Raw genomic sequence first — 23,615 nt, 5'->3', positions numbered from 1 at the left:
GTTATTAGTCTGTACACCTAATCTCTGTTATTACCTGCTGTGCTAGGACATGAACTCATGGCAGAGGTCAAAAGGATCAAAGGCACAAATACCCACTGAAATGAATGACATCAGTTATCATTTTCAGTTCATAATAAAGTATGTATTTATGTGATACAAAGCCTTTGTACACCTGGTACTGAACAATGCCTGAAATCTTGGTAGTTATACCAGCACTTACAGGCAAACTCACAACAATACCCTTTTCCTTGGCTAAAGTGACATTTACTTATTCTGAGCCTACTTTCTGGGGGAGAAAATCCTACTAAAACTATATTTTGTGAAATAAGCAAGACAGTGAAAAGCTTTAGAGTACATGTTAATTGTTTGTGACCACTTTTCATAAAGTTATGCTACACCACAAGGTGACATATCTCAATTCAGCAATAGGTACTTCTGGAAATAAACTACTACACCATCGGCACTTTCCAAACAAACAGTTAAAAAGGGTGATGTCTATCCCCAAAAGCTCACAATCTAAGGAAGACTCCATTGCAGAAAGCAATAATAAGTGTTATTTATATTTCCTTTAGCACAGCATTTTCCAAACATTGAAAGCTGCGACCTCCCTCAGAAAATATTAAGCCAGTTATGTCCCGTTTCAGTTCCAGCTTGTATTGTTAAAGGCCTACTCATGTTAGGATTTTAATGAAATTAAATTATATTTTAAAAACACATCCTTAAATTTGTACTTTATGAACTGATGATATATACATTTATATAGGCTGCTAAGTATTGCTCAAATACAAGTTATTATTTAAAACTGACATAAACATTACTTTTCATGTTTACAATATTATTACTCAACAGTGACACAGACCTATTGTTTCAGGCTCTCTGCAAATTCAGGAAGATATCTCCACATCACTTAATTTCAATCACACTTTCAAGTTCTTCTCCACAACCATTACAGCTAGAGACTAACTTTGAAAAAAACAAACCTCAAACACTGGTGAACAATTTTGCACCCTTTGGAGTGTCCCTTGGAAGGCACATCTCACTGTTTAGGAGACACTGCTATGGCATATTGTAGCGAGGTCGAAGACTCACCTGTGTGGCACCTGCTGCTGGTCATCTGGGAATTAGCTCTTTTCCAGCATAAGGAGCACCCTCTGCAGGTCGGTGTCTCACCTGTCGCTGGCCCCCTGTCCCTCCTGGACCCCGGTGCCCTTTACCTCAGGGTTCTGCCCCAGCAGTACCCCCACACTCTGGGTCTCCCCACCCAGGGGAACCCACAACCCTCTAAACCCACCTTGCCTCAGTGGCTGCTGCCAGTCATCATCTAGCCCCCACCCACTGGTGCAGACTGCAGTCTGTAATGACCACTCATCATTGGCAAAGGGTTAGGACCAGCTGCCTCTGCCTATTCCCAAGCTGTATCTCTGCAGCCCCAGTACCTCTTCATACTGGGGCTGCAGAGATACAGCTTCATAGGCCTTCATCAAGGCCTGCAGCCTGGGGGTTTCATAGAATCATAGAATCTCAGGGTTGGAAGGGACCTCAGGAGGTCATCTAGTCCAACCCCCTGCTCAAAGCAGGACCAAACCCAACTAAATCATCCCAGCCAGGGCTTTGTCAAGCCTGACCTTAAAAACCTCTAAGGAAGGAGATTCCACTACCTCCCTAGGTAACCCATTCCAGTTCTTCACCACCCTACTAGTGAAAAAGTTTTTCCTAATATCCAGCCTAAACCTCCCCCACTGCAACTTGAGACCATTACTCCTTGTTCTGTCATCTTCTGCCACTGAGAACAGTCTAGATCCATCCTCTTTGGAACCCCCTTTCAGGTAGTTGAAAGCAGCTATCAAATCCCCCCTCATTCTTCTCTTCTGCAGACTAAACAATCCCAGTTCCCTCAGCCTCTCCTCATAAGTCATGTGCTCCAGCCCCCTAATCATTTTTGTTGCCCTCTGCTGGACTCTCTCCAATTTATCCACATCCTTCTTGTAGTGTGGGGCCCAAAACTGGACACAGTACTCCAAATGAGGCCTCACCAGTGCTGAGTAGAGGGGAATGATCACAACCCTCGATCTGCTGGAAATGCCCCTACTTATACAACCCAAAATGCCATTAGCCTTCTTGGCAACAAGGGCACACTGTTGACTCATATTCAGCTTTTCGTCCACCGTAACCCCTAGGTCCTTTTCTGCAGAACTGCTGCCCAGCCATTCGGTCCCTAGTCTGTAGCAGTGCATGGGATTCTTCCGTCCTAAGTGCAGGACTCTGCACTTGTCCTTGTTGAACCTCATCATATTTCTTTTGGCCCAATCCTCTAATTTGTCTAGGTCCCTCTGTATCCTATCCCTACCCTCCAGCGTATCAACCACTCCTCACAGTTTAGTGTCATCTGCAAACTTGCTAAGGGTGCAGTCCACACCATCCTCCAGATCGTTAATGAAGATATTGAATAAAACCGGCCCCAGCACCGACCCTTGGGGCACTCCACTTGATACCGGCTGCCAACTAGACATGGAACCATTGATCACTACCCGTTGAGCCCGACCATCTAGCCAGTTTTCTATCCACCTTACCGTCCATTCATCCAGCCTATACTTCTTTAACTTGCTGGCAAGAATACTGTGGGAGACTGTATCAAAAGCTTTGCTAAAGTCCAGAAATAGCACATCCACTGCTTTCCCCTCATCCACAGAGCCGGTTATCTCATCATAGAAGGCAATTAGGTTAGTCAGGCATGACTTGCCCTTGGTGAATCCATGCTGACTGTTCCTGATCACTTTCCCTTCCTTTAAGTGGTTCAGGATTGATTCTTTGAGGACCTGTTCCATGATTTTTCCAGGGACTGAGGTGAGACTGACTGGCCTGTAGTTCCCTGGATCTTCCTTCTTCCCTTTTTTAAAGATGGGCACTACATTAGCTTTTTTCCAGTCATCCGGGACCTCCCCCGATCGCCATGATTTTTCAAAGATAATGGCCAATGGCTCTGCAATCTCATCGGCCAACTCCTTTAGCACCCTCGGATGCAGCGCATCCAGCCCCATGGACTTACCAGGCTGGAGCTCCCTAGCTCCCTTGCCTTATTCCCCAGCACTGCTCTGGTTCAGGTACCTTCCTCTCAGGCAGCTAGTCCTTCTCCCTCTAGGGCTGGAGAGAGACTCCTCCAGCTTTTGGCCCAGAGCCCTCTTATCAGGGCCAGCGGGGCCCTGAGATGGCCACAGCTGTGGCTGCTTCCCCTCCCAGCCTTTCCCAGCTGTTCTCACTCCTCTTATTTCAGGAGCGGGGTAACCACGCCACTACACATATGTTTTAAAAATGTATTTGCCTAAGAAAACCCAATGCAAATAAGTCATCCCCAAAATAAACCCAAACCCCTTTTCAAAAATGCTGGTGAAATATAGAAATAATGGAATAAAATGTTATAGTATAGAACAGAATGACAAACTTATTTTTGCAGATAGTAAGCAGCACTGGTGATAAAAATATTGTTTTTCTCACTGATAACCAAATATTGATGACCACAAAATCAATTGTGGATTAATTGGCATCAGTCTCCATGTTGGAAGTATGTAGTATGCCATGTGAAGGTACAGGGCTGATGTGCATATAGATAGGGTATTTCATTAACTTTATGTGATTTCTTGTGGTCATTCCTTTTACTTTCAAAATGTTCTAATTCTAGGAACAATATCACAAAGTGGTATTCTGCTGTTGTCGCCAGACAATTGCAATCTTCAACATGACCTTTCCAGGAATTACATCAAAATAGGAGCAATTAGTGTGTGTGCGGTGGGGGAGTAGGGTGGGATGGGGTGCGGTGGGGTGGTCTTACAAGTGAGAAAAATATACAGATATAGGAAATATAATTCCTGAACATCTGCAATAATAGTGCAATCTAAGCAATGACCTCTCCGCAGATGTCTTGAATGTGTTCTTACTGAAACTGCCTAATGGATTCTGTAATCTATTATTTATTGCAAGAGTATCTGTTATAGATTCTTATTACAGAAATCTCCTGTGTTTACAGCATTATTGCATCTAAAATCTCTCAAAGTGGCAGAGATGCATCACCTTATTTAGAACGCAGCTAGGATTTCCTCTGTAGTTTCATTTTTACTTTATTAAAAACAAAACAACAACAAACCTCTACTTGGCCTGTTTTAATATATTAACATGTATCCTTACCTAGGCCCAATGAAAGCTACAGAAGCAGACATGGGACGATAGATATTGATACTTAGTCTTAGTGGCATACCTCCATGTTGTACTTTTCCACTGTCCTTCTCAAGGGGTCCACAACCTGCCAGCAAATCAAGATGCAAAGATCAATCAGCAGCATCCCTCCAACAATCACCATCAGCTTCTGGTCCTTAATGATCTGGAAGGACAAACACAGAGCAGAGGAGGGCAGTCCCATGAGTCTGAGATTCCTCTGGAGCCTTCCTCACATGCAGTGAATAAACATGCACTGTTGCTAAATAGGCTTTTTAATAATATATAGAGAATTATTTCAGAAATAGCAGGTGAAAGAAAGATACTGTAGTTTTGTCTCCTGTTTAATGTGAGTGTCTAACGATTATATAAACAACTCAAAAGGAGATAGTGAGGACTCGTAAATACTTATTAATAACAAATTCAGAATTCTAGAAAATCTAGACGATTCAATCCCAAAGATCAATTACTATGTGTGTGCATATAGAAGTCCATTAATTATTACAGCTCTCACCATAGCAAAAGCTATAGTTACATTTTCAATTCAGTTTGAAATCCTGTTTTCTAGTAAGGGGAATATATGTTTCCTTCGCAACCAAATGAAGAGGTTTTTTGCACATGCAGCTCAGAACAGTCAACTTTAATATTTTAAAGTTTGCATATGCCCAGATTTCAATAGAGAATAGTTGCTTTACTAGTTAAAATAAATAAATAAAACCTACACTTACAGCCTTACAGGGGTATAGCAGCATCTATATATAATTTCTATTGCATACAAAAAAGTCACCTTTAATTGTCTTTTAATGTAAAGTCAAACACTTCAAAGTTAGGAAATGCCACAATTAAGATTGACTCTTAATTCAGCCCCCTTGTGCATATGCATTCTGATACAGTCTTTAATTACACAGTCACAGAGCATTTTTTCTACAGGGCCCCCATTTCAGTGTTCAGTGAAAAGGCCATCGGAATGGGCAAAACAATGCATTTCCCCCTAGTCTCATTCACGGAAATGGGTAAACTGTTTTAGTGAAAAATTTTTAAACAAATTCAACCCGAGAGGGACGCCTGGCATGGAAAATTTCAGCCCAAATGATTACATTTTGTCAAAGTTATAAGCATTTGAAACCAGGGTCTCATAATGGGAAGAGTTAGGCAACCTACCAGCCCTACCTATAAGAAATTGTATTTTCTATTGAGTTTCTATAAAGTTGCAGGAAGGGGTGCATATTATATAACTTCATTTTTTTTCTTCCATTTGGAAATTAAAAGCTTTCCCCTACTTGTCCTTATAGCATATACTTTCAATTTTATTTAAACTATGTAAACTTGCACATATTGTGTCTGTAATCCCTTTCCACTGAAATTTCAGGAATAAAATTATCTCTAAATCAGCTACTCCACAAGCTACTAATTAAAAAAAATGTGACAAAAATTATAACTAGAAATATAAGAATGAAGGAAACATATGAAAGCTCTACCTGTTTATTTAGTGGAATACATTCTCCATTCTCAGAGAAGCTACTGCAGTATTGTATGCCACTTTCTACTAGCTGCTTCCCCAATTATTTAAATTATTTGGAGTAAAAATACTAAGTTCAGCAACCAGAGTAACTGAAGTTACCTTATGTGTTATTTCCATTTTCTTCCTTATTAAAGGCCATATACACCGCTACCTCGATATAATGCCACCCGATATAACACGAATTTGGATATAACGCAGTAAAGCAGTGCTCCAGGGGGGCGGGGCTGCGCACTCCGCTGGATCAAAGCAAGTTCAATATAACATGGTTTCACCTATAACACGGTAAGATTATTTGGCTCCCAAGGACAGCGTTATATCGGGGCAGAGGTGTATCTAATATTGTTATAATTAAGGGCTAGAGCATGACCCTTACTATGTGCTCATCCATTTCATGGCTGGCACTGCAGGATGGAAGTGGGGCTGAGAGCAGCTGCTGTCACCATGTTACTACTCCCCCTTCTGCACAGCTGGGCAAGGAGTGGGTGGAAGGGAAGGGAAGTTGCATCGGGAAAAGAGCTAGCACTGCGTACTTCCCCTGCAGACTAAATTGGGAACAGGCACTGAACTGTGACTCTCAGTCCCAGTCTGCTCTTGGCATAGCTCAATTACACCCTGCCCTTTACTCATGACCAGCTGTAAGATTACACTCTAACCCTAAGGGATGTTGTGTAAGGGGGACATTTACCCTGTGTACAGGGACAGCCCAAAGCCTTAATGCATCACTTAAGTCCTCAAAGGAGGGCTTAGGTAAATAAGTAATGCAGTTCTTGTGCTGTCCCTGGGCACAAGGGGGAATTTCATATTGAGCTAATAGGGAGGTATGAAGATAGTCAGTAAGGGCTAGGTCCATAAAAGGACTTAAGTACCTAAGTCCAACAGTTAGGACCACTGAGATCCTCAAAACCCCTGCTCTGATGCCACCTACACTTCCACTATTAAAGTTCCCTAGGTGTCAAAGTTTCTGCCAGTGAGCACGTGCACACATACCTCAGTTCAAGCACCCAGGCATCTATCACACGCCTAACCCCGAGTGGGATCCTCCAACTAGGTGCTCCCTCACCCATCTCACCTGTGGGACATGATCCAGTAGGTGTTCTCTGAACAAACCTAAATCCACACAAAATGGCCAGAGGAGGAAGTGATGGTGCTAATCCCCTCATAACTACCAGGTTCATTTAACCTGATATGGAGATCGGATTTGAATTTGGGTACCCTACCTCTCAGTAGAGTACCTAACCACATGCAGAGTCACTCTAACACTCTCCCTGGCCTAACAGGAGAGACTGAGAGAACTTGTAGAATACCCCGAAGTCCAGTGGTTATGATACTCTCCTGTGAGGCGGAGACCCAAGTTTGAATCCTTCTTCACATCAGGTGGAGAGGGAATTGAACCTGGGTCTCTCACATGCTAGGTGAGTGCTCTAACCATTTGGATAAAAATTATAAGGGAAAAGTTATACACAATTGAAACCATAGTCTTATAATGGGAAATGTTAAGCAACCTACCAGCCCTACCTATAATTAATTGTATTCTATATTGAGTTTCTATAAACTTGCAGGATGGGGTGTATATTATTTCACTTCATTTTTTTTCCTTCCATTCAGAAATTAAAAGCTTTTCCCTACTTATCCTTATAGTATATATTTTTAATTTTATTCAAACTATGTAAAATTTCAGATATCAGGAATAAAATTCTCTATAAATCAGTTACTACACAAGTTACTACTTAAAAAAATGTGACAAAAATTATAACTAGAAATATAAGTAATGAAGGAAACATATGAAAGTCCTTCCTCCACCTCTGTTATTGCTCACCAAAAAATGGCTTAGGTGGAGATAGGTTCCTCCTGCTGGCCCAGTCTTAGGGTATGTCTACACTACGGGATTACTCCGATTTTACAGAATTCAATTTTTGGCAACAGATTGTATAAGGTCGAGTGCATGCGGCTACACTAAGCACATTAATTTGGTGGTGTGCATCCAGAGTACCGAGGCTAGCATCTACTTCCGGAGCGTTGCACTGTGGATAGTTATCCCATAGTTTCCGCAGTCTCCACTGCCCATTGAGATCCCAATGCCTGAGGGGGCAAAAAAACATTGTCGCGGGTGGTTCTGGGTACATGTCGTCAGGCCTCCCTCCCTCCATGAAAGCAACGGCAGACAACCGTTTCGCGCCTTTTTGCCTGGGTTACCTGTGCAGACACCATACTACGGCAAGCATGGAGCCTGCATATCTGACTGTCACCATAAGTCTCCTGGGTGCTGGCAGACGTGGGACTGCATTGCTACACAGCAGCAGCTCATTGCCTTTTGGCAGCAGATGGTGCATTAGGACTGAAAGCCATCGTCATCACAGAGAGATGGGAGTGACTCAGCCAGGTCATTTCCCATTTTCTGCCGAGGGCCCAGGAGATGTTGAGGGCTAGCAGTCATACTACACTGTCTGCTGTCAGCCTAAGATGTAAAAGATAGATGGAGTGGATCAAAACAAGAAATAGATCAGATTTGTTTTGTATTCATTTACTTCCCCCCTCCCTCCGTGAAATCAACTGCCTGCTAAACCCAGGCTTTTGAGTTCAATCCTTGAGGGGGCCATTCTGTGTGACAGTTGTTTGTGTTTCTCCTTGATGCAAAGCCTCTGTCTTTGTGGAATTTAATTCTCTATAAGCCATGTCATCAGTCGCCCCTCCCTCTGTCAGAGCAACGGCAGACAATTGTTTCACGCCTTTTTTCAGTGCAGACGCCATACCATGGCAAGCATGGAGCCCGCTGAGCTCAACACAGCAGTCAAGAAATTTGTAAACACCTCGTGCATTATCGTGCAGTTTATGCTGAACCAGAACCTGCAAAACCAGGCGAGGAGGAGGAGACGGCAGAGCAGCAATGAGAACGATGAGGACATGGACACAAAATTCTCTCAAACCACGGGCCCCAGCGCTTTGGAGATCATGGTGTTAGTGGAGCAGGTTCATGCCGCAGAATGCCGATTCTGGGCCTGGGAAACAAGCACAGACTGGTGGGACCGCATAGTGTTGCGTAAGGGCACTTTCATGGAACTTTGACTTGCTTTCCTCTGCCCTGAAGCACCAAAATACCAAGATGAGAACAGCCCTCACTGTTCACAAGCGAGTGGCGATAGCCCTGTGGAAGCTTGCAACGCCAGACAGCTACCGGTCAGTCGGGAATCAATTTGGAGTGGGCAAATCTACTGTGGGGGCTGCTGTGATGCAAGTAGACAAAGCAATCACTGAGCTGCTGCTACTAAAGGTAGTGACTCTGGGAAATGTGCAGGTCATAGTGGATGGCTTTGCTGCAATGGGATTCCCTAACTGTGGTAGGGCGATAGATGGAACCCATATCCCTATCTTGGCACCGGAGCACCAGGGCAGCCAGTACATAAACCGCAAGGGGTACTTTTCAATGGTGCTGCAAGTAGTGGTGGATCACAAAGGACGTTTCAACAACATCAACGTGGGATGGCCAGGAAGGGTTCATTGAGCTCGTGTCTTCAGGAACACTACTCTGTTTAAACGGCTGCAGCAAGGGATTTACTTCCCAGACCAGAAAACTGTTGGGGATGTTGACATGCCTATAGTTATCCTTGGGGACCCAGCCTACCCCTTGATGCCATGGCTCATGAAGCCATGCACAGGCAGCCTGGACAGTAATCAGGAGCTGTTCAACTATAGGCTGAGCAAGTGTAGAATGGTGGTAGAATGTGCATTTGGACATTTAAAGGGACACTGGTGCACTTTACTGACTCGCTCAGACCTCAGACAAACCAATATTCCTATTGTTATTGCTGCTTGCTGTGTGCTCCACAATCTCTGTGAGAGTAAGAGGGAGATGTTTATGGCGGGGTGGGAGGTTGAGGCAAATCGCCTGGCCGCTGATTACGTGCAGCCAGACACCAGGGCGATTAGAAGAGCACACCAGGAAGTGCTGCGCATCAAAGAAGCTTTGAAAACCAGTTTCATGACTGGCCAGGCTATGGTGTGACAATTGTGTGTGTTTCTCCTTGATGAAAACCCGCCCCCTTGATTGACTCATTCCCTGTAAGCCACCCACCCTCCCCCCTTCGATCACAGCTTGCTTGCAAAGGAAATAAAGTCACGATCATTTAAAAACCAAGTATTCTTTATTAATTGATTATAAAAATAGGGAGAGAACTGACAAGGTAGCCCGGGTGGGGTGTGGGAGGAGGGGCGGAGGGAAGGAAAAGGCCACTTCAAAACTTGTTGAATGACAGCTTTCTGTTGCTTGGGCTGGCCACTGGGGTGGAGTGACAGGGTGCACGGAGCCTCCCCCCCACATTCTTGGGCGTCTGGGTGAGGAAGCTATAGAACTTGGGAAGGGGGGAGGGCGGTTAAACAGGGGCTGCAGCGGCACTCTGTGATCCTGCTGCCATTCCTGAAGCTCCACCAGATGCTGGAGCATGTCCGTTTGGTCCCACAGTAGCTCCAGCGTTGCATCCTGCCTCCTCTGATTTTCCTGCCGCCACCTCTCATCTCGAGCGTCCCTCCTGTCCTCACGTTCGCCCCCCCCCCGTCCTCACGTTCATCCCTCCTGTTCTCATGTTCATTGGTTGTTTTCCTGTACTGCGATACTCTGTCCTTCCACTCATTCAGATGAGCTCTTTCATTGCGGGTCAACTGCATGATCTCAGAGAACATTTCATCTCGCGTATGTTTTTTTTGCCGCCTTATCTGAGATAGCCTTCGGGATGGAGGAGGGAAAAAAAGGAGAGAAGTATTTAAAAAGATACATTTTACAGAACAATGGGTATACTCTTTCACAGTGAACAACACTATTCACATTACATAGCACATGTGATTTCAGTACAAGGTCGCATTTTGCATCTTAATATTGAGTGCCTGCGGCTTTGGTGTTAGAGATCACAGACACAGGCCGGGCAACAGAATTTGGCTTGCATGCGGCCATGGTAAGCCATTGTCTTTTGGCTTCTGCAACCTTCATAAAAGCAGCGCCCTCCTTTCCCATACAAAGCAAAGCCCATTGAGTGTTGTGGTTTTCATGTTAATGTGCAGCAGCAGAAACCAAACTACCCCTCACCCCCCATCCAATTCTCTGGGATGATCGCTTTACCCCTCCCTCCCACCGCATGGCTGGTATCAGGGAAGATCCCTGCTAGCCAGAAGCGAACAGCTCAGCGCCAATGTCCCCCACCACTTGGCTAACTGCGGGGAGGATTTCTTTTCAGCCACAGGCAAATAGCCCAGTAGGAACGGCCACCTCTGAATGTTCCCTTAATTAAATTCCCATATTTCAACCAGGTTACCATGAATGATATCACTCTCCTGAGGGTAACACAGTGAGATAAAGAACGGATGTTGCTTGAATGCCAGCAAACACTGGGACCATACGCTGCCAGGCTTTGTCATGCAATGATACCAGATTACTTGCTACTAGCATGGCATGGTAAAGTGTCCTACCATGGAGGATGGAATAAGGCTGCCCTCCCCAGAAACCTTCTGCAAAGGCTTTTGGAGTACCTCCAGGAAAGCTTCATGGAGATGTCCCTGGAGGATTTCCGCTCCATCCCCAGATATGTTAACAGACTTTTCCAGTAGCTGTACTGGCTGCGAATGCATCTCAAGTCCTCAGGGCAAATTAATCATTAAAAAACACTTGCTTTTAAACCATGTTTTATATTTACAAAAGTACACTCACCAGAGGTCCCTTCTCTGGCTTCATGGTCCGGGATACTGCCTTGGGAGGGCTGGGAGGCTATTTCAGTCAGGCTGAGGAAAAGATCCTGGCTGTTGGGGAGAACGGTGTGCTGTGTGCTCTCCACAAGCTCGTCCTCCTCCTCCTCATCTTTCCTGTCTGCAAAATCCTCAGGCATGGCTGAGAATACCCCCTCCTGGGAATCCACAATCAGGGGTGGGGTAGTGGTGGCGGCCCCCCCCCCCTAGAATTGCATGCAGCTCAGTGTAGAAGCGGCATGTCTGCGGCTCTGCCCCGGAGCATCCATTTGCTTCTTTGGCTTTCTGGTACGCTTGTCTGAGCTTTTTAACTTTCACGCGGCACTGTAGTGAGTCCCTATTGTGGCGTCTCTCCATCATGCCCTTGGAGATTTTTTTCAAATGTTTTGGCATTTCATCTTTTGGAATGTAGTTCTGCTAGCACAGAATCCTCTCCCAATATAGCAATCAGATCCAGTACTTCCCGTACGGTCCATTGTGGAGCTCTTTTTCAATTCTCAGACTGCATGGTTACCTGTGCTGATGAGCTCTGCATGGTCACCTGTGCTGATTAGCTCTCCACGCTGGGCAAACAGGAAATGAAATTCAAAAGTTTGTGGGGCTTTTCCTGTCTACCTGGCCAGTGCATCTGAGTTCAGATTGCTGTCCAGAGAGGTCACAATGGTGCACTGTGGGATAGCTCCCAGAGGCCAATACCGTCAAATTGCGTCCACACTAACCCTAATTCGAACCGGCAATGTTGATTTCAGCGCTACTCCCCTCATCGGAGAGGAGTACAGAAATTGATTTTAAGAGCCCTTTATGTCAAAGTAATTGGCTTTGTTGTGTGGACGGGAGCAGGGTTAATTTGATTTAACGCTGCTAAATTCGACCTAAACTCATAGTGTAGACCAGGCCTTAGGTGACTACATCCTGACATGGGGTGAGGCTTAGGCCACACCCCCTTCACCTCAGCATTTCCTCCAGGCTAACTTTTTAAAACAATATTTATTTTATAACAGAGACCGGGCTAAAACTGCTACAACAGTCTCTTGGAGAAGAAAAATACAGTAACTGCAGTTCTTTAAGACGTGTCTCCCTCTGGGTGCTCCACCTGCCCCTTCAATAGGAGATTTTCATAGACATGTCTGTTCAGCCTGTGCATGCATGTTACTTCACCTCATGCTCTATGTTGTTGCTATATAGCACTGTGTGGGCTAACTGTCCTCAGTTCCTTCTCTATTACAAAGCTTCATGACCGGGAACTCCAAAGAAGAGGGAAAGAAGGGCAGGTAGCAGAGCACCCATAGAAGAACACATCTCAAAAAACTGCAATTACTGCATAGGATGAGTAACCACGTCTTCTTCTTTGAGTAGTGTCCATATAGGTGCTCCACTCTAGGTAACTCCCAAGCCGTTCCCCTTTTAAGGAGGCGGGGGCTTCGGAGTCTAATCCGGTATGGAAGAAAGTACAGCTGAGCCAAACACACTGTCAGAAGTAGAGTTGTGAATTATTGCAAACTGTTCAGCAAATGTACACAGAGAAGCCAAAGTTGTGGCTTTACATATTTCAATGATAGGAACGTTCTTAAGAAAGGCTGTGGAGGTGGAAATATATCTCAGAGAGTGAGCTCAGATGTCAGTGGGTGCTTTGAAATTACAAGATGGGCAGCTGTTGCTAATATAGTCTTCCACCTAGAGAGCCTCCATTTAGAGATTGCAGTTCCTTTTGTTTTGTCTGCAATTGACACAAAGAATCTGGAAATCTTCCTGAAAGGTTTAGTCCTATCAAGCTAGAAGGCCCTGGATCTCCTGACATCAGCCATGTAGACCAAGGCCTCCCCGTTATCCTGGTGAGGATTATGGTGAAAGACAGGGAGCTGTATGGGCTGATTAATATGAAAATGAGAAGGTACTTTTGGCAAAAATATGGGGGGTGGTCGTAACGTAACTTTATCTCTGAAAAATCTCTGGAATTATTAGTATGCCATAGGAGACCTTATTTCCTCCACTTGTCAAGCTGACGTGATGGCAACTAGAAATGCCATTTTCATCGATAAAAGGAGTGAGCAGGCAGCCACAGGTTCAAACAGTGGTCAAGTAAGGCATTTGAGAACCAAACTGAGGTCCCAATAAGTAAGGCGTTTAACTGATGGAAAAAGGTTGCCCATGCCTTTAAGAAATCTTGTTGTCACTTAATGGGCAAATAGAGTAAACCCTTTTTTGGAAAATGGAAGGCCATGATGGCAGCCAGATGAACTCTAATGAGGCTCAGCGATAACTCCAAGGTCTGTAGTATAGAATATAGGACAGTATGTCTACCAGCAATAAGGTTGTTGCAATGTGTTTGGGTGATCAGGGAGAATACTGCCAGCTGTATCAGGTAAGGAAACCATGTTAGTCTGGCCATATCAGAACAATCACAATAACTCTGGCTTTGTCCTTTCTTATTATGGGTAGGACTTTGGATATCAGAGAAATCAGGGGGAGGGGTAGCTCAGTGGCTTGAGCATTGGCCTGCTAAACCCAGGGTTATGAGTTCAATGCTTGAGGGGGCCATTTCGGGAACTTGGGTAAAATCTGTCTGGGGATTGGTGCTGCTTTGAGCAGGGGGTTGGACTAGATGACCACCTGAGGTCCTTTCCAACCTTGATATTCTAATACATACAGAAGACCTGGTGACTATTATAGGTAAAAGGCATTCCTAAGGGATTGGTGACACAGATTGGCTCTGGAGCAAAAGTGAGCACATTTCCCTATTATTGCTGTGGCAAAAAGGTCTATCTGAGGAGTGCCCCATTATTGGAATACATAGGGAAATATAGTGGAATCTATCTCCCACTCATGGTCTTGAGAGAAGTGCCTGCTGAGTCTGTCCATGGTCACTCCTGGAAGGTAAGCTGCTGCAATAACAATCTGATTGCATATACTCCAATTCCAAAGCTTTATAGCCTTGCCACAGAGGGAGGGTGATCCTGCTCCCCCTTGCCAGTTTATATAAAACATGCATGACATATCTGTTATGACCTTTATGTTTTTGCCTCTGATCAGTGGCAGAAATTGGAGACAGATGTATCTGAATGCTCTGAGTTCTGGGAGGTTGATGTGCAGAGTGGTTTCTTGGGGCATCCTCCTGCCCAGAGCTGTGTCCAACAGGGCAGCATCTGTTATTATGACAGTCATTGGGAGAGGGAAGGTGAAGGGGACTCCCTCACGCACATTGTGAGTGTATTTCTAACAACTGAGAGATTTCTTTACAAAAGTGGGTATGGAAAGCAGTATGTTTAGACTGTGTCTGCTTGGTGAATAAATTGTCCTGAGCCACCCTTGAAGGCATTGCATGTGCAGTTGTGCATGATCTAGAATGAAAGTGCCGGCTGCCATATGCCCCAGTAGTTGGAGACAGATCTGACTGGGATCTGAGGGCTGATCTGAATCGTATTGACTAAGTTGGATAAGGACTGAAATCTGTGCATTGACAGGAAGGCTCCCACTACTACTGAGTCAAAATGAGCCCCTATGAATGCCAGCTCTTGCACAGGGGTCAAGGTGGACTTCTGAATGTTCAGTTGCAGCGCCAGTATGGCCTTGTACATTGCTTGTGAAGTCACTCCAAGGAGTGTCCTTTCAGAAGCCAATCCTCTAAGTAAGGGAATACCAAAATAGCATTCCTGTGGAAGTGTGCCACTACTACCAACATGAACTTTGAAAAGACTCTCAGGGTGGATGATAGGCCAAAAGGACTACAGTAAAGTGTAGGAATTGTTTGTGGAATGAGTGGATTGCAATGTGGAAATATGCATTCTGAAGATCAAGGGTCGAGAACCAATCCCCTTGATCCAGTGACAAGATTATAGCTACAAGTGTTACCATTCTCAATTTTTGTGCCTTCACAAAGTAGTCTTAAATCTAGGATGCGTCCCCAAACTCTGCTCTTTTTTGGGACCAGGAAATACCTGGAGTAAAACCCCTTCCCTCTTTACTGTGTGGGAACTGATTTGATAGCACCCAGGTGTAGAAGAGAATCTATTTCCTGCCATAGCAGGTTCTCATGGGAGAGGACCTGAAGAGGGATGGAGAAGGAGAGTTGGTGGGTGGAAGAGAATTGAAGTGGATGGAATACCTTGTGGAAATGTTCTCCAATCCCCACTTGTCTGTAGTGATGGACTCCCAAGCCCGCCAGAAGTGGTAAAGGCAGTTGCCAAAGGGAGGAAAGCAGGTGAAATGTTGCAGCTGGTATGAAAGGGGATGGGAACTCACCACCTTGACCTTCTGATCAAAATTGATGTTTCAAGGTGGAAGGCTGTGAAGTTGAAAGCTGGGAGGTGGGTGGTTTTCTCCTCTGGAATGTCTACCTTTTGCAGTGAAGTTCATGTGGCCTCTGCGAGCTTGGGAACAATGAAATCTCTGCGCTGTCTGAGACCTAATACATTTTCTCTTCTGATGTGTAGATCATAAAGTGGCTCTGGAATCTTTTAACGTGTGCAGAGATTCCGCTGTATTTTCAGCAAACAACCTAATACTGTCAAAAGGAAGGTCGTCTATCGTATTCTGATCCTCCTTTGATATTACAGAGAGCTGAAGCCAGAAGTCCCTCCTCATAATTACTGTCATGGAAAAGCGAACAAGCGGCAGTATCAACAAAGTTGAGAGAAGCCTGCAGAGGTGTTCTGGTGAGGAGTTGGCCTTCTGCAATAATTGCCAGGAACTGCTCTCTGTGCTCTGCCAGCAGATGTTCAATAAAGGAGTTCAGTTTAGCATAGTTTGTGTGGTTATACTTTGCCATTAAGGCCTGGTAATTGATGATTCTAAGCTGTAAAGTAGCTGAAAATAAGATTTTCTACCAAGGAGATGGAGGCACTTAAAATTTTTATCATAGGGCATAGATTTAACGTGGCGCTGCCTTCCTCATTCGTTAACCACCTCAACCACCAAGGAGTTAGGAGATGGGTGAGAAAATAAAAATTCTGACTCCTTAGAAGCAACACAATATTTTTTGTTTGCCCTCTTGCACATGGGAGGAATTGTGGCTGACGTATGACAGATGATATTTGAAGGATCCAGGAATGCCTCATTGACTGGCAGGGCAATATGGGCAGAGGAGGCAGTAGGGAGGTTTTCAAGCAGTTTATGATGCAGCTCCTCAATCTGCTTGAGGGGGATCTGTAAAGAATTAACCACCCTTCTGATGAGATCATGAAACTGCTTAAAATTATGAGCCAGGGATGGTGGTGGCAGGACAGCTTCATCCAGGGATGAAGAAGAGATGTTTGCAGTTGGAGAGACCTCCTCGTCAATCTTGGCCTCCTGCTCCTCAAAAGTCTCTTCCTGAGGCTCCAGGTTCCTGGAAAGGGAAGGTGGGAAGGGTTGCCTGTCTCTATGAAGAGCAGAATTTGAGGCCCTAGAGAACTGATAGTGATAAGCTCTCCAGGGTCCCCAGTATGGATAACGGGCTGGCGCATGACATAGGTGGTGGAATCCACAGGTGCTCACCCCAGCAGTATGGTAGCTATGGATGTCTATCACAAGTGACCTCAGGAAAACAGCCTTCATGGGGCAGAGTGAAGAGCCTTGCACAGATATTTGGGAGACTGAGGCAGAGTGTTCATCAGAATCATCCTCCTTTAAGTCACTCAGTAATGGTGGGACAGAAGAAGGAGCTTGAGGTAACACCATTTGTACTGGTTGGGTATCTGGGGAGCTGAATGCTCTCTGGGTGTCCAGAGATCTGGATATTTTCAGTACTGAGAAGAGATTGGAAACAAGCAATGGTGATTCAGGAGTCGCTGACACTTTAAGGGAATTCAGGGAAACTGGAATTCCGGTGGTACCGAGAACATTATTAGTACCATGTCCCTGGCTTGAGCTGAAGTAATGGTAACCAAAGGAGTGGACAATACTGTGAGTTTTGAACACTCTGGGGAGAATCTGAACGGAGCCAAAGGATTTTTTTTCAATACCGTGATACAGCTCTTCTTGCCACCACAGCCTGCTGTTGGTACTGATGGCTTCTCGGAGCCCGATACCTTAGAGCAGAGGTGGGCAAACTACTGCCCACTGGTCACACCCGGCCCGCAGGACCCTCCTGCCTGGCCCCTGAGCTCCTGGCCCAGGAGACTAGCCCCCAGTCCCTCCCCTGCTGTTCCCGCTCCCCGCCAGCCTCAGCTTTCTCTGCCGCTGGAGCAATGCTCTGGGCAGTGGGGCTGTGAGCTCCTGGGGCAGCGCAGCTGCAGAGCCCAGCCTGATCTGGTGCTCTGTGCTGCGTGGTTGCGTGGCTGGCTCCAGTCGGGTAGCACAGCTGTAGCACCGCCAGCCACTGGTGCTCCAGGCAGCGTGGTAAGGGGACGGGGTGGATAGAGGGCAGGAGAGTTCAGGGATGGTGGGCAGGGGGCAACAGGTGTGGATAGGGGTTGAGGTGGTCAGAGGGCAGGGAACAGGGGGTTGAATGGGGGTGGAGTCCCGGGGGGCAGTCAGGAAGGAGGGGGGTTTGGATGGGGCGGTGAGGGGTAGTCGGGGGGGCGTTCCTGGGACAGTCAGGGGACAGGGAATGGGGTGTGTGTGTATGGATGGGGCAGGCCTGGGGGGGCCATCAGGGGGTGAGAAGCAGGGAGGGGGTTGGATAGAGAGTGGGGGCTGGGCCACGCCTGCCTGTTTGGGGAGGCACAGCCTCCCCTAACTGGCCCTCCATACAATTTCAGAAACCTGATGTGGCCTTAAGGACAAAAAGTTTGCCTGCCCCTGCCTTAGAGTCCCTAGGCTTGGAAGAGCTCTCAGTACCTGAGGAATCAACAGCCTTATGGGCACCATGTCAGAGATTGATGGGATCCAAGGGAGCTAAAGTCTTCTTTGAGGTAGATTCTCGACATGGAGAACTCGGGGAATGGTGTATGAAAGACTTATGAGTGGAATCTTAGGGCTTCTCAGATGCCCTCAAAGAATGCCACTCAGATAGAAGAGGCATTCTGACATTCTCAGAGACCCTCAAATGGGGGGATCCTGACCTCAGTCAGCAGCCAGATGCAGTGAACGCTCCATCATAAAGATTCAAAGTTTTATCTTCCTGTTCTTTCTGGCTCTAGAGTTTAATGCCAGACAGAAGTTTCACTTTTGGGAAATTTGAGATTCCCCAAAACAATGGATGCAATCGGAGTATCTGTTGCTCACCACTTGGACAACTAGCTAAGGCTCGGCCTTAAGCTGGGACGGTTGAGAAGGAACTGCGGATGGTTAGCCCACACAGTGCTAAATAGCAATGGCATGGAGCACAAGGTGGAATAACTTGCATGCGTGGGCTGAATGGACAATGCTACGAAAAATCTCTGATCGAAGGCATGGGGTGCCAGCGCACCTAGAGTGGAGTACCCATGGGAACACTACTTGAAGAAGAACATCAGGTTGCAGTAGATATATTGTCTTATCTATATAGATGCATATTTGTTCTGTGGTTTTTGTAATTTACATTTTAGTTTAGTTTTGGTTCCTATAATTTTAATTTTAGTTCTTGCATTTCTGGCTAGCAGCTCTGTTGCTAAAGCAAGTTAAAGTGGTGACCACAGACGACTTTTTTTTTTTTTTTTTAAAGAAGAATTTCCTCAGGACAAGATTTCGATCAACCTTTGTCTGGGTAGGGGAGGAGAGGTGCATCACAAGAGCTGTCACTATGGGCAGGTAATAATGCCCCGTGATTCTTTCAAAGAGCAAATTGCTAGAAAAGAGGCAAGGAGGAGGGAGGATCATGTAGCACTGGAGGAAGTAATCTGTGTCACCCCGCAGAAGGAGTAGAGCACAAACCCTCTGTGTAACACCAAGCAGCCCAGGAAAAATTAGGAAAAATTGTGCCTCCTGAGACAGTCTTTCCCAGTACTCCCACTTGGGGATGTGGCTCCATTTTGCCTCTGACTTTGCACAGATAACACAATCTAGCTCTTAGCAAGGAAGCCATTTATCAGAATGCTAGCTCTTGAGATTAAGTAGAAAGCATTCACTTATTTTCTAAATATAAGGTCAAATCCACAGACACTCAACCCAGTCAGAAGACTTGCCAAAATCAAATTATAGCAAAATTCCAGTTTTCTTCATTGGGACAAAGGCGATGCAATTCAGTTTTCTTCGCAGATTATTTGAAGATTGCCTTACAGTAATAACGCTTGCATGATTTTATGTATCGATTGTTTGATTACAGCCTGTATTCAATTTTCCAATATTTAGCACAATTTTAATGTCTACTTTTAAAAGAGAAATTGGTCAACAGGTTCAGTGGTCATCTATGGATTAGACCTCCTTTTATATCAATGGAAAGAATGCAGCAAGCTACCATATTAGCAGGCTATCCTATTCTGGAATTGCAGCAAAAATGATACCTAATAAAGAATACGTTTTTGTCTACAAGTTTTAAAGAATTTGACTAGAGAGCCATATGGTCTTGGGCTTTTTCAAAGCTTTAAACTGTTAATAGCCTTTTCAGTCTCCTATGAACCATTTGCTATGATTTATACACCAGCTTGCTGCAGACTAACTGTTCATGTAGACAACCACATACTTTGTTTTATTTGCTACTGGTATTTTTTGCCCAATAGTATATTAAGTTCACTGATTGCCTGTATATATTTCCTGTATTTCTTTTGCCTTCCTGTACTCTTAGGAAGAGCTTCCCAGCTACATTTTTTATGGAAAGTAATTCTATGTATCTATTTTTTCTGTAAATTACTAACCATATCAAGCCATCACCCTCAAATTACTAATCTGGATACTTTCTATAAAGGTAGAGTCATAGAATATCAGGGTTGGAAGGGACCTCAGGAGGTCATCTAGTCCAACCCCCTCCTCAAAGCAGGACCAATCCCCAACTAAATCATCCCAGCCAGGGCTTTGTCAAGCCTGACCTTAAAAAGGAGATTCCACCACCTCCCTAGGTAACCCATTACAGTGCTTCACCACCCTTCACCAGCCTTACTACTGTCCCCCAAATCATTCAATTTTGGACATACAAGAATATTTGTAGAGTTTTTGTGCCTATCTGTACATTCTATAATGAAGTATTGTTTAACATCAAATGCTTTCCTTTTTCTATCTCTTTTATTTGTACAATAGGCTGCACAAACACATAGTTTGTGTGAAGTATACAGGCCCATATTTGATCTGGGCCTTTAAAAACTGTAATTTTTTCAATAGTAAATGAAAAGTAGTTTGATGGAATGTAAAATCAGTTTAAAGGTTAAAGAGCAGTAAGGTAAGCTATGAATTTAGATCTAGGCTGGCCCCCCCCAAAAGAAACTTCCTTAATTTCTTATTTAGCAACAGTCATAAGTTAATGAGTGCGGGTAAGAGAGAATGGCTGACAAGTTAGAACTGCCCACAGGTAAGCTAAGTAAGCATATTTTATTCTTCAGGTAATAGCAGTACAGAGAAAATATATTAAAAACAATAAAAGAACCTACACACCTGGTAATAAGCTTAACAGAGATCACCCCCTCCAACAGGAGCAATCCTTCAAAACCCCACGCAGAGGATTTCCCATGGTTTCAAGTTCACCACACTCTTTGCTCAGAATGAGACCAACCCATGACTGAATCTATGATAATGAGTCACTCATTTAACCACTTTGGTGCTTTGAAGAGATATGGAATAGGGAATCGGCCAGACAATGGGTCTCTGCTCAAAGTGCAGTTTCAAAGGAATGGATTGAGGTAGGATATTTGCATTTCCCTCAGTCTATAAGTATTTCCTAGGAAAACTAGTTCACAGATATTGTCCCAAAAAGTCCTTTGAAGTTTCTAGTATCTCCCAGAGGTTATATTAATCATGTCTTTCCTCCTAAAGAAGTTCCATACAATCCCACGATAGTACATAAAAATTTTGCATTTTCAATACAATGGACTCCCCAGATACTTAAATTTAATACAGTAGTTTCACTTAATTCCATAAGGTTTGTCCAGGATATTGCAGGGTATTGTCGTATCTGTCAAATCTCCCCCTTCAAGAAGTGGAAGTAACTAGAATGCCGTCCTGCGCCCAAGGAAAACCAATTAATTTATTTCCTGGTTAGAGCATGAGCAACTAAATGGGCATTCCCTTTAACATGTATCACTTCCATATCATAATCTTGGAGCACCACACTCCATTTTAGCAACTTGTTCCTCAGTTTGCATCAGCATGGCCCCAAATCTTGTGTCAGAGGCATCTGTAAACACCATAAAAGGTTTGTCAAAGTCAGGGCTTACCAGAACTGGGTATGTGCACAGGGCTTCCTTCAGTTTCAAGGAAGTCTATTGACCTTGTTTGGACCAGAGTACCTTGTCTGGCTTACCCGTTACATTGATCAGTGATGTAGGCAGTCAGAGTACTAAAGTGAGGGACAAGCCTCCAGTAATATTCTGCCATTCCAATAAAGAATTATACGTGTTTTCTTCTCTGTGGAGTGGGACAGGGGAGACACAATCTATAGTATACCTGAGCAAGAAACTGCTTCCCAAAGAAAACAAAAACAAAAATCTAACCATAGGGAAAGACCATTGTGATGTGAGTCCTCAGCAATGTACAGTTTGTTTTGAGTGACATTTCACAGTGTATACAGACCACTCACCTGAATATATCAAATGAAGGGCCTAATGCCAAGTTGCTAAAATGGAGTGTGGTGCTCCAAGATTATGATATGGAAGTGATACATGTTAAAGGGAATGCCCATTTAGTTGCTCATGCTCTAACCAGGAAATAAATTAATTGGTTTTCCTTGGGCGCAGGACGGCATTCTAGTTACTTCCACTTCTTGAAGGGGGAGATTTGACAGATACGACAATACCCTGCAATATCCTGGACAAACCTTATGGAATTAAGTGAAACTACTGTATTAAATTTAAGTATCTGGGGAGTCCATTGTATTGAAAATGCAAAATTTTTATGTACTATCGTGGGATTGTATGGAACTTCTTTAGGAGGAAAGACATGATTAATATAACCTCTGGGAGATACTAGAAACTTCAAAGGACTTTTTGGGACAATATCTGTGAACTAGTTTTCCTAGGAAATACTTATAGACTGAGGGAAATGCAAATATCCTACCTCAATCCATTCCTTTGAAACTGCACTTTGAGCAGAGACCCATTGTCTGGCCGATTCCCTATTCCATATCTCTTCAAAGCACCAAAGTGGTTAAATGAGTGACTCATTATCATAGATTCAGTCATGGGTTGGTCTCATTCTGAGCAAAGAGTGTGGTGAACTTGAAACCATGGGAAATCCTCTGCGTGGGGTTTTGAAGGATTGCTCCTGTTGGAGGGGGTGATCTCTGTTAAGCTTATTACCAGGTGTGTAGGTTCTTTTATTGTTTTTAATATATTTTCTCTGTACTGCTATTACCTGAAGAATAAAATATGCTTACTTAGCTTACCTGTGGGCAGTTACATTGTTATTAGTCTCCCAAGAAAAAGCAAGCAGGTCTGTTTAGGTACTCTGCCTTTTTTTGGGAATAACGCATAGACAGCAGGGAACTGTTCAGCTGGGTGATATCCCTCTCAGATGGAAGAGAGATGTGGGGCTTCACCCAAGAGAGGTGATGGCTGGGGAGCTTGAAGCCTGAGAGGGAAATACAGGTGGAATTACCTTGAACTGTGACACAAGTTATTGATTATTTTTAATGAGTTGAAGTGTGTCCATTAGCCTAGAGGGAAGCCTCCTAACAGTCCTGCTTTTGAATTTTTGAAAGAACGTTTGTCTTCAGTTATCACAGCAAATCTTGCAAGATAATGGTCATTCCTTATTGTCATTTGCCATAATGACCAAAGACCTAAAGACTGTCCTTTGCAAAAGGATTGGGCCACATTAACCATATCAGGCATGCAGGGACCATCTAATTGACCTTTGAAAAAACAAAGGTAGCCCATGAAGTGGAGTAATGGGGAAAATGACCTGCATAAAAGTTAAGACCATGCTGAAGAGAACCATTTTCTCTTGACATCACCATCATCTGAAGCTTGGTGCCCCTTTCTTCCCTGAACTTGCCAGCCAGAGGAAGAAGAGGTACAAGATTCAGGTCAATAGCTATGAAAGCTTGATCAATCTGAAACTAACCGAGAGATCCTGAATGTGCCTCATTAAGCTACTTTATGAGCTCTGGCCACCTGATTCCATCGACTGGTTCCAGTTAACAACAGTCACATGAATCAAAGATCCCAAGAAACAAGGA

General features: G+C 44.5%; 1 protein-coding gene across 1 annotated transcript in view; it reads right to left on the bottom strand.

Annotated features, from left to right (window-relative positions):
* Positions 1-23,615, bottom strand: part of GABBR2 (gamma-aminobutyric acid type B receptor subunit 2) — a 940,989-nt gene that overhangs the window by 242,709 nt on the left and 674,665 nt on the right. Inside the window, exon 13 of the mRNA XM_045004115.1 lies at positions 4,250-4,372. Within this exon, the coding sequence (XP_044860050.1) occupies positions 4,250-4,372 (123 nt within the window). The remainder of the gene's footprint in view (positions 1-4,249; positions 4,373-23,615) is intronic.

This window comes from Mauremys mutica, chromosome 2 (assembly GCF_020497125.1).
Source record: "Mauremys mutica isolate MM-2020 ecotype Southern chromosome 2, ASM2049712v1, whole genome shotgun sequence".
Taxonomy (NCBI): domain Eukaryota; kingdom Metazoa; phylum Chordata; order Testudines; family Geoemydidae; genus Mauremys; species Mauremys mutica.
This window is presented reverse-complemented; position numbering and strand designations above follow the sequence as displayed.